This window comes from Arachis ipaensis, chromosome B7 (genome assembly GCF_059453495.1).
Source record: "Arachis ipaensis isolate K30076 ecotype BB chromosome B7, ASM5945349v1, whole genome shotgun sequence".
NCBI lineage: Eukaryota > Viridiplantae > Streptophyta > Magnoliopsida > Fabales > Fabaceae > Arachis > Arachis ipaensis.
In genome coordinates this window covers 49373763-49385871 of record NC_142442.1, presented here as the reverse complement: position 1 = coordinate 49385871, position 12109 = coordinate 49373763, and the positions used below count along the sequence as shown (strand labels likewise).

Sequence of the window (12109 nt, the reverse complement as noted above, 5' to 3'; positions counted from 1 at the left end):
ATGTATAATATTTAATTACAGAGATATAAGGTATCAGATAACAATGATGACCTTGATTTGAAGAGAAAGAGATTAGAGTGACTAAAAGTGGAAGAATATGAGAATGAGTATTATTGAATATTGAATTATTACATTATTATGCAGTATATATATTCTGTTATATAGAGTCTCAAAGTTGTTAGCTTTATACAGAAAGTTCTAACAGAAGTTTGTTAAATCAGTTAGCTCTATATGACTGATGTATCTCTTATACCATCCCCCCTCCCTCTCAAACTCATGGTCCTTTTACAGGAGACCCTGAATTTGTCTCTAAACCGGGTAAAGGAGCTTACGGACAATGGTTTGGTGAGGACATCAACAATCTGATCACAAGCCAACATATGAACCACATGAAGTTTACGTTGCTGAACCCTTTCTCGAACAACATGAAGGTCCAAGTCAAAATGCTTAGTCTTATTGTGAAGGATTGGATTTGCTGTAAGAAGAACAACACTTGTATTGTCACAATAAATGGTAGGAATAAATGCACATGATATCATTAATTCGGATAGAAGGTTTTGAAGCCATCTAATATCAGTTTCTACAGCTGCAATGCTCTGAAATTCTGCCTCAGCACTAGATCGACTCATAGACCGCTGCTTCCTACTAGGCCAGGCTACAATGTTGGATCCCAGAAAGACATATGAACCAGAGGTAGAGCATCGATCATCAACATCACTGTCCCAGTCTGAGTCTTCAAAGGCAAAGATCCTTAAGTCAGTACATGGTCGGAGAACAATCCCATGATCAATAGTGCCAGCAAGGTATCTAAGTATCCTTTTAACTCCTAGCCAATGTGGTAACTGAGGTTGATGCATAAATTGTGAAACTTTGTTCACAGCAAATGCAATTTCTGGTTTAGTGAGGGTCATATACTGTAAGGCACCTACCACTGACCTATACAAAGTGGGTTTGTCAAAAAATTCACCTTCAATATTAGAGAGCTTAGCAGTAGTGATCATGGGTGTTGGCATAGGATTAGAGTAATTCATACCAGCCCTATGCAGTAAATCCTTAATATACTTATATTGAGTTATAATGTAGGAACCTGAATCAGATTTAATGGCTTCTATGCCAAGAAAGTAATTAAACTCACCCAATTCCTTTAAGGAGAACATATAATGCAATTGTTTCATAAGTAGGGCAATTTCTTCATTGTTAGAACCAATAACTAAGATGTCATCAACATAAACAAGGATTAAATGGATGAAAAAGAGATATAACGGGTAAAAAGAGAAAGATTTGGCCGTGTGATTTTAAAGCCAAATTTTGAAAGAGTAGTGGATAGAGTCATGAACCACGAACGTGGTGCCTGCTTCAATCCATAAATGGATTTATGCAGTCGACAAACCTGATTAGAGTAATTGTCAACAGAGCATGGTGGTTGTTGCATATACATCGTCTCATGAAGAACACCATTCAAGAATGCATTATTGAAGTCATATTGAAAGATTTACCAACGTTTTGATAGAGAATCATAAGCATAACTCAGATTGTGGTTGGTTTACTGATTAGACTGAATACCTGATCAAAATCAACCCCTTCAACCTGGTGGAAGCCTTTGGCAACAAGCCTGGCTTTATACTTTAAAATAGAGCCATCAGGGTCTCTTTTGATAGCAAACACCCACCTACAACCAATGACATTATTATTCGGTGGAGGGCTGACAAGAGTCCATGTTTTTGTTCTAGAGAGAGCTTCCATCTCTTCTTTCATGGCTTGTAACCAATGAGGAGAGGTGGCTGTAACTGTGGTGTTTGGTGAAATGTTGTGAACAAGATCCAAAGGTTTGAAAATGTTGGATGTTAAGGCTCTGGGCATGGAGTGGCCAAATTTGGATCTAGTCACCATAGGGTGATGATTAGTGGTGGTGGAGGAAGAAGAGGGCATAGGTAAGTCAATGGTGATATCAAAAATGGGAATGGAAGGTCTGGGAGGCTTAATAGAAGTAGTAGTGTTTGGGATGGGTGATGAAGAGGTTGTAGGAGGTAAAAAGGGAGTCACTAATGTTGGTGCAAGTGGAGTAGGAGGAAGTCATGGTTGAAGAGAAGGAGCATTAGCTGGAGATGAAGAGGATTTAGAAATTAGGAGAAGAATACTCAGAGATGTTTGGTTGGAGGTTGCAGAGTTTGAAGAGGATTTTATTTCAGAATGAAAGAGAGTGGTGTAAAGAAAAATAGACTCATCAAATAAAATATGCCTAGAAACTATGATTTTACCTTCTGGTGTAAGGCATTTAAAACCCTTGTGATTGGGAGCATATCCTAAAATTACACAGAGATTAGACTTATAATCAAACTTATGAGTGTTGTAAGGCCTAAGGTATGGATAACAACCACATCCGAAAATTCTTAAAGAATGACAATCTGGTGACTTATGATGCAACATTTCATATGGTGTAATAGATGGTGATTTAGCAGTGGGAAGTCTGTTTATAAGATATACAACAGAGAGAAAGACATCATCCCAATGTTTTAGAGGGATTGAAGCAGTTGCAAGCATAGAAAGACCCATTTCAACAATGTGCCTATGCTTTCTCTCAGCCTTTCCATTTTGTTGGTGAGTGTACGGGCAAGAGAAGCGATGCACAATCCCATTAGAGGCCAAATAATCTGAAAAAGTTTCAGATAAGTACTCAAGGCCATGATCAGATTGCAACATCTTGATCTTGTGACCTATAAAGTTCTCCATTTGAAGTTTAAATTGCTGAAAGGCATTAAAGACTCGAGATTTAGAATGTAAAAGAAAAATACTAGTATACCGGGTATAAACATCGATAAATGACACATAATAATTGAATCCATGATGTGACAAAATGGGTGAAGGACCCCAAACATCAGTATATATTATGTCAAGAGGTGAATTAAATTGAAAATCATCAATATCAAATGGAAGTGAGTGCATTTTAGCCATACAACACGATTTGCATAAAGATGCCTTGAAGGAAGAAGAACTATAATTGAGATTGCATTTATTGAGAACATGTGTAACAGTCTTTGAAGCACAATGGCAAGCTGTTTGTGCCAAAGATCAAAGTTATCGAGTTTTACAGTATATGCAATAGGTTGAATATCAGTATTACAAGCATTTCTGTTTCTAGTAATTGCTACACGTTCAAACTCATAAACTCCTCCCTTAGGACGATCCTTGAGTAGAACTTGATGATTGACCTGAGATTTCACAAGACATGCATTAGCATGAAATTTAAAGTAACAATTGTTATCTTGTGCAAATTTCTGCACACTGATAAGATTTTGTGCCATATCGGGAGCATGTAGAAGTTGGTTTAAGATAAACTAATGCTGATTGTCTAAAGAAATTAAGAAAGAATGACCAATGTGAGAAATGGAGGTACCTGATCCATTACCTAAAAGAATCTAGTCAGTGCCTTAGAAGTAACTTGATGAAAGTAGATAATTTTCATTACCTGTGATGTGATGGGAGGCATCCGTATCAGGAAACCATGATTGATCGGAATTGAGATTCTGAGTTGCCAAGAAAGCTTGAGGGTTGTGGAAATTTGAAGGTGGTGGTTGTGGTTGGGACTGATTGGTTTGAGTAGAGGCATGTGAGAAATATTGATCAAACCTATGGAAGCAAGAAAAAGCGGTGAAACCAAATTGCATGCAAACTTGACATTGGGGTCGCAAAGCATTGAAGGATTGACCCGCTCGAAACAAGTTACCTCTGCCTCTTCTACCACCAAAGGATCTGCCAGCACCTCTATTGAATTGTGAACTTGTTTGTGTGTAATTGGCTTGTATTGCAGGTAATTTGGCTTTCTTGAATCGATCAAGCGTAGTTTCATGTTCTAAGAGTAAACTTTCAATTTCAACTAATGTTGAAGAATCAACTTTCGGACAGATGGAGGCAATCCATACCACATATTCTTCATTCAGACCGTCTATGATTGCTTCTAGATGATCTTCAAGAGTAATTTTGTGTCCAAGAGCTGCCAATGAATCCACAATTTGGCGAATTTGATAAAGATATTTAGTTACTGAAATACCTTATTTCTTGATGTTCTTAAGATGATTCTTGAGTTGCTTTATCTTTGTTTTTGAGAATTTGGCAAAGTAATCAAAAATCATTTCCTAAACTTGATAAGCAAAGTTGCAGTTGATCACTCATGTTTTGAAAGAAGGATCCATAGACGTTAAGAACTAGGTCATGAGCTGATTGTCTTGAGTTTTCCATTCTTTGTAAATATTCGTCTCGGTTAATAGAAGTTTGTTAAATTAGTTAGCTTTATGTGACTGATGTACATCCTATAAGAGAATTTCAAATAGTAGAAATAGAGATAAATACAAGTCTCTTTGTCTTTTCTATCTCTAAAACTATATAGATAGTCCCTCGGAGTGTGCATCTCTCAAGGGATATTCATTTTTCTTGGAGGAATTATTCAAAAAAGTCTAAGTGTCCAGCCACATCTTGCAGCGGAGAGTCAACAAAGTCTCAAATCTTAACCCAGAACAAGTGAGAAGAACCACTGTATCTACCTAAAGAGATTCATGACTCAAAATCTCAATTACCAATCCGGAGTAAGCGGGTCAAAACTACAATCCTTGCATCTTCCCAGGCGGTTTCAATCTCAATCAAATTTAACTCATTACGCAAGCGGGATAACACCCAGACCTCGCCATAAACAGATATTTAAACAATACACAAGCGGGATACCACCTAAACCTTGCCATCTTAGCCAATCGTCAATCTCATCATTCATGTATTATCTCAAATTAACCTTGCCATCTCAGCCAATTAGGCTATACTCAGTCATCGTCAATCTCATCATTTATGTTTTATCTTAATTTAGTATTCAGTAAATGATGAGCGGATAATTTATACGCTTTTTGGCATTGTATTTAGGTAGTTTTTAGTATGTTTTAGTTACTTTTTATTATATTTTTATTAGTTTTTATGCAAAAATCACATTTCTGGACTTTACTATGAGTTTGTGTGTTTTTCTGTAATTTCAGATATTTTCTGGCTGAAATTGAGGGATCTGAGCAAAAGTCTGATTCAGAGGCTGAGAAAGGACTGTAGATGCTGTTGGATTCTGACCCTCCTGCACTCGAAGTAGATTTTCGGGAGCTACAGAAGCCCAATTGGTGCGCTCTCAATTGCGTTGGAAAGTAGATATCTTGGGATTTCCAGCAATATATAATAGTCCATACTTTGCCCGAGATTTGATGGCCTAAACTGGCGTTTAAACGCCAGCCAGAGACCCTTTTCTGGTGTAAAACGCCAGAACTGGAGTTAAACACCCAAACTGGCATCCAAGCTGGTGTTTAACTCTAGAAATGACCTATGCACGTGTAAAGTTCAATGCTCAGCCCAAGCACACACCAAGTGGGCCCCGAAAGTGGATTTCTGCACCATCTGCACTTAGTTACTTATTTTCTGTAAACCCTAGTAACTAGTTTAGTATAAATAGCACTTTTTACTATTGTTTTAGGGGGGATCGGATGCTATTTTCACATTTTAGAGGCTGGCCTTACGGCGATGCCTAGACCTCCTTCTCTTATGTATTTTGTACGGTGGAGTTTCTACACCTCATAGATTAAGGTGCGGAGCTCTGCTGTTCTTCATGAATTAATGCAAGTACTATTGTTTCTCTGTCAATTCATGCTTAATTCTTCTCCAAGATATACTCTCGTACTTAATTCAATTAAGTCATAATGAAGGGGTGACCCATGACAATCACCCACTATCTTCGTTACTCGCTTAGCCAAGATCCGCGTGCCTGACAACCACAAGCGGTCTACATGATGTTCAACGTAGTCATTGGACGATAGGCAGAGTATATTCTCTTGGGTCTCTAATCCACGGACCGAGTCCGTGAGATTAGTACCTTCGTGGTATAGGCTAGAACCAATTGGCAGCATTCCTGAGATCCGAAAAGTCAACCTTGTCTGTGGTATTCCGAGTAGGATCTGGGAGGGGATGACTGTGACGAGCTTCAAACTCGCGAATGTTGGGCGCAGTGACAGTGTGCAAAAGGATAGAGAGATCCTATTCCGATGCTAGTGAGAATCGACAGATGATTAGCCTTGCAGAAACCGTACCTGGTATTTTTCATTCGAGAGGATCATACAGCTTGCCATGGAAGGGAGCACGCATGATTGGATGAAGACAATAGAAAAGCAGATGTTCAGAAGCAACAAAGCATCTCCAAACGCTTATATGAAATTTCCACCAATGAATTACATAAGTATCTTAATTTTAATTTATGTTTTATTTATCTTTTAATTATCAAAACCTCATAACCATTTGAATCCACCTGACTAAGATTTACAGGATGACTGAAAAGAACTGAAGATTGATGGTTTAGAAGTTATAGTAAACTCTCGTTGCAAGTATAGTTACTAAACCAAGCAATCAACCTTTCTTACAAACGTTTTGGTTGTCACAAGTAACAAACCCCTTTTAAAATTGATAACCGAGTATTTAAACCTCGGGTCGTCTTCTCAAGGAATTGCAGGGAGGTACGTTCTTATTATTGGTTATGAGTCTTGTAAATTAGGGGTTTTAGAAAGTAAGGAAGCAGTATGTTGAATGATAAGAAAAATAAAATAATAATAATAAAATAAACTCTTGGCAAGGTATTATAACTGGAAGTCCTATCCTGGCTATCCTTATCAATTATAATGAGAATTGGATTTTTCTCCCACTTTGTTAACCTCTAACTATGAAGGTAAGTTAAGTGGATGAATTAATTATGATTCCTCAAGTCCTAGTCTTTCCTTGGGAAAAATTAGAGTTATTGGAACCTGAATTAATTCTTGAAGAATTCCAATTTTCAATCAACAATGAGTTTGATAACTCAAGTGTCTCCAATGACTCAACCAAAGCCAAAAGGGAAAATTCTAAATTATTTATATAAATAAAAGAAACAAATCATAAATCTGAAAATACCTCAATTAGCACTAATAAAGATATCAAATGTAACATGGAAGAGTTCATAAATTAAATTAGGAAAATAAATAAAAAGAACATTGAACCTGGGATTGAGAGTCACTCCTAAAACTAAGAGAAATCCTAAATCCTAATCCTAAGAGAGAGGAGAGAACCTCTCTCTCTAAAAACTACATCTACTCCTAAAATTGTGAATGTGAAAGCTTTTTTTTTGAATGGATGCATTCCCCTACTTTATAGCCTCTAATCTGTGTTTTCTGGGTCGCAAACTGGGTCAGAAACAGCCCAGAATTCGCTGGTTGCGAATTCAAACACGCTGATTTTTTGTCACTGCGACGCGGCCGTGTGGAGCACGCGTTCGCGTCGCCTAGCATCAGGGCAACTATAGCATATTATATATCAAATCTAAGCCTCGGACATTAGCTTTCCAACGCAGCTGGAACCGCGTCATTTGGACCTCTGTAGCTAAAGTTATAGTCATTTGAGTGCAAAGAGGTCAGGCTGGACAACTTAACAATTTCTCCAACTTCTTGTATTCCTTCCACTTTTGCATGCTTCCTTTCCATCCTCTTAGCCATTCCTGCCCTGTAATCTCTGAAATCACTTAACACACATATTAAGGCATCTAATGGTGATAAGAGAGGATTAATATTAGCAATATAAAGGCCAAAGAAGCATGTTTTCAATCAAAGCACATATTTAGGAAGGCAAATGTAAAACCATGCAAATAGTATGAATAAGTGGGTAAAGAGTTGATAAAAACTACTCAATTGAGCACAAGATAAACCATGAAATAGTGGTTTATCAATGACCATAGCTTGCTTCAAGCCGACAATCTCCATGGGATCGACCCTTACTCACATAAGGTATTACTTGGACGACCCAGTGCACTTGCTGGTTAGTTGTGCGGAGTTGTGAAAAGTGTGATCACAATTTTGTGCACCAGTAAACTCATTAGCTTAAGTCTACAATCTCATCCAAAATGTCAATCTAATCCAATCCATAAGTTTTCACTCATTTCCAAGCCTGAAAACAAGTTGCCGGACCTTAATTAAGGGTTACTGAAGTTTACAAGCTTGTCGGGAAGGTCAAACAGTTAATCATACTACTGTGTGTACGCATGCACCCGAATGCAATTCCAGCTTGTCCGTGTGCACACTATCGTGCATACGCACAACTTGCGAAATTCCCTTGTCGTGCATATGTACATACTCGTGCGTATGCACGAGCACTTCCCTTGCCTTTGTTCCGTCCGTAGGCACCATACGGTGTGTGGGCACGCATACCCGAATTTTTGGTTTTCTACATAATCACAGAATACAAATTTTTAGACCGTTTTTCATTCATTCATAACTTCCTATATAAAATTCCGATTTCTTCCAATCTTAAACCATTTTAAATATTATTTAACTAGCTTCAATTTAAGCTAAGTTTGACATAAATCCAAGCTCCGAACACCAAGTTATGGCGCGCCGAAATTGGTCAAAAACTGGTTTTTACCAAATTCACCGAATTACCAAGTTTCACCAAAACTCAATTCTATTCCTCTTCAAACTATTCCAAAGTCTCATGTATGCACTTCAACACTCATTCACCTCCTTATATCCATTTCAAACCTAATCAAGTAAGCTCCAACATACTCATTCCAATTCCATAAGTTTCCTTTCAATAACCATATTACATTTCAATCACACAACCAACTTCTCATGGTTTCAATAATCAATTCAATCATGGCAATCCAACACTTATGGTGACTTACCTTATAGGGGATCTCATGCTATCTTGGCTTCAGGCCCAATTTCCACACCAATTGTCATTATAGATAATCATATCATATCAAATCAATTATACATATTCAATATCATTCATCAAACACCAACTTCACATAATCAACTAAATTCACCAAAAATCACAACTAATCAACACAACATCAACCAAATTTTATTCAATCCTATCTTAAGGACAATTAACTTAGGCATTCACATAATCTTATAACATGTCTACTCAAAACTAAAATCTGTACCTTTTAGATGGTGGTTTCTCCAACACTTTGATTTCCTCCAAGCCACACTAAGGCTATCCTTGAATCTAATTCCATACTAAATTGCACTGGGCTAGTTCCCTTTCACCTCAAATCCAATCCAATCAAACTCTATGCCATCTAATCACATAATTTTACATAATTCAACCTAGATTTTTGCATATATTGTCAAAATTGGGGATTCGAGATTCCCTACCTTAAGCCACTCGAGTTTGGAATGGACCCCACTTGGAATCTATGCTAGAACACCCCTAAAGAACCAAAATTATAATTTTTTCAACACCATATAGCTAAAATGCAAAATTGATGAAAAATGAGAACTAGCACTACAAGAAAAATACCCATTCAGTCACACTTTTTTTAAGCTACATTTGAAAAGCGTAGCCTATTCTATGAATAGGCTATGCTTTTCTCAGTGTTGCCTTTTTTTTAGAGAAAAGGAAACACAATTCTGGCATCATTTAAAAAGTGTAGCCTTAGGTATTATAGAAATCACTTATAAAGCGTAGCCATATGTTGATATTTATGGGTACATTTTTTGTACCAAAGAGAGCGTTTTTTGAGGGTAGCCTATTTACTAAGTTTTGGGTGCGCTTCAAAAGTGATGCCTAAGATACTCACCTATACTTAAATGAATTTTGTTTTCTTTGTAGAAACCCTCGTTCTTCTCCTCCAAAAACACGCGCCTTGCTCAGCTCCTTCTCTGCTTCACGCCGTTTTCACGCCACCACCACTCGCCGTCGCCCTTCTCCTTCGTCTTCACATTTGCTCACCCCCATTCACCGTCGCCCTTCTCCTTCGTCTTCTCACCTTCGCTCACCACTCACCGCGCCGCTCCTCATCTTCTTCACCTTCGCTCACCACTCACCATCGCCGCTCCTCATCTTCGTCGCTCACCACTCACCGAGACATTGAAGAAGTTCTCTCCCTCTCAAAGAAAAACCTTAGCCGCTGTTCTCTTTATCAAGCTATGTCGCCGCCGTCGAATCTGGTCCAGCCGCCGTCCCCGTTCCTACTGCTCCAGCGCCGTTGCAACTTCTCTTTATCATTGCGTTGCGTCGCCTCTATTCCACTGCTGTTGTTTGTTCCAGTTCCGTCGCCTGTGCTCCACTGCTCCCTCTCCCTCATCTTGGTTTGAGTTCTGTCCTGCATCTGAGTACGAATTTCGTCTGTTATTGTTTTTTTCATGTTTTTATTATGTTATTGTGATTTAATTGTTGGTGTTGTGAATCTGAATAACAGAGAATGATGACATATTGATTCTAAATCTGAATAGTATTGATTAAGAGAAAAGCAATAATTAGAGGACATGTACTGAAAATTATATGTTAAATCTGAATAGTATTAAATCTTTCTTCCTTTGTTAGAATTTGCTTTTTGATTTTACATTTTGCTTTATGATTTTGTATATTGCTTCATCAGGGTTTATTGATTTTGCTATATTTTGCTGATTGAATCCATGTAATTGCCATAGTTTTTTTTCCCCTGGCTAGTTGAGGGCTTAAGATTTTGCACTCTAAATTTAGCTAGTTTAGTCCTTGAAATAAATTCAAATTCTGTCAAAATATTCTAATTATTATTTGCACGCAGTTTAATTACAGTTGTCTTGAGATTTAATTTTGATTCTTGTCCTCAATCATTCCCTGTGTGTTCTTTTAGGACTTATGGTTTATTACATTGCTACAAAGAATTCATTGATGATGCATAGAAAAAAGGTTCATTACAAATCTGAGCGTTGATTTTGTGTAACGAGTATTTTAAATTAATATTTGATAATAAATCTCTCCACATAAGCACACTTAATCACATTATTAACCTAATTGAGTTATCTGTAGTGATATATAATTGGCAAAGGTTGTAGCACTTTTTGGAGAAAATTAATTAAGTTTTATGTTGATTTTTTTATTTTATTTTATGTCCTGACTGCATTATAACTTGTGAATCCCATTTCCTTTTTGATATTCAATGTTTTGACAAATTGCCATGGTTTATAATCTATTGATACTTGCCTTTTTCATGCTTAATCAGTCTGATTTAGAGATATTTTGGAGCTGACTAAGGCTTTTAACATGAAAGAGACAAAGGAATTAGCTGAAGTTGCTGGTTTTTTGTTGAAAAGTGGTAGTTAATTACTACACTCAAAACATGCATTAATTTTATTTATTTTTCCTAATTATAAAGAGTCACCAAAACATGTATGAATAAATAATATGTATTAATCATAAAGAGTCATCAAAACATGTTTTATAAATCATATTTTTGCCTAATTATTCTTTATGGTTTTATCCTAAGCTTAATTTAATTGGTTTTATCAGGTTGCATCCAAAAAAAGTTCAGGAAAAGTTCCTTCAAGAGAGGATTAAGGTTGGTGGCAAAGCCGGTGCTCTTGGTGATTCTGTCAGGCTCCTGTGAGAAGAACAAGAGAGGATTAAGATTGATGGCAAAGCTTAATTTTTTTCCCCTTAATTTTTCCTTTTCTAGTTCTTACATGTATTTGAAGACTTCCATGCTACTTCCTTACTTTGCTTTCTTCTTTCTGTTTTTGTATTTTTCCCACTATTTTCCCCTTTTTTTCACACCGCCTTTTCATTTGTGTGGTTTGGGATCTCATGGAGCTCCAGTCTTAGCTTGCCCAACTAATTTTTGTTGTGCCTGCTTCTTGGCATGTTGAGGATTTTGCGAGTTTTCTTTTTTATTTGATTTTTGAAACTGTTGTTATGAATTGTATGAGTAATTGTGTATAATCCTTTTCATAAAGAAAAGGGAAGGGTTATGCCTACTACAGTGAGTATCAGAAATTAGATCTGTGTTTTAAGTATGAACTGAAAGCTTTCAATTTGGTGTTAGTAACATCCCTTATCTCTTTATATGGTTTAGTGATTTTAGTAACTCGTAATTTCCATTTTCCATTTTCCATTTCTCCTTCTTCTTCTTAATTCTCTTGTATAACCAACCCAAACCTTGATGATCTTGGTTGCTATAGTCTCATAGGTGATGTTGGAATAGTTTTATTTTTCTATGATAATTTACTGAGAGTTAAAATTTGTCCAATTTTTGGAGATAATAAATTTATTTAAGGGTTAATGCAGATAATTAACTGAAGTGTTGAAGCCA

The 12109-nt window shown here is 36.9% G+C and overlaps 1 protein-coding gene across 1 annotated transcript; it reads left to right on the top strand.

Moving 5' to 3' along the window:
* The first annotated feature begins 9626 nt into the window (after nucleotides 1–9626).
* LOC107610152 (uncharacterized) lies at nucleotides 9627–11358 on the top strand. Its single transcript, XM_088492920.1, has 2 exons — nucleotides 9627–10127; nucleotides 11311–11358. Exons 1-2 carry the CDS (start codon nucleotides 9627–9629, stop codon nucleotides 11356–11358), a joined length of 549 nt encoding a protein of 182 aa, XP_088349046.1.
* Nucleotides 11359–12109: the final 751 nt, after the last annotated feature.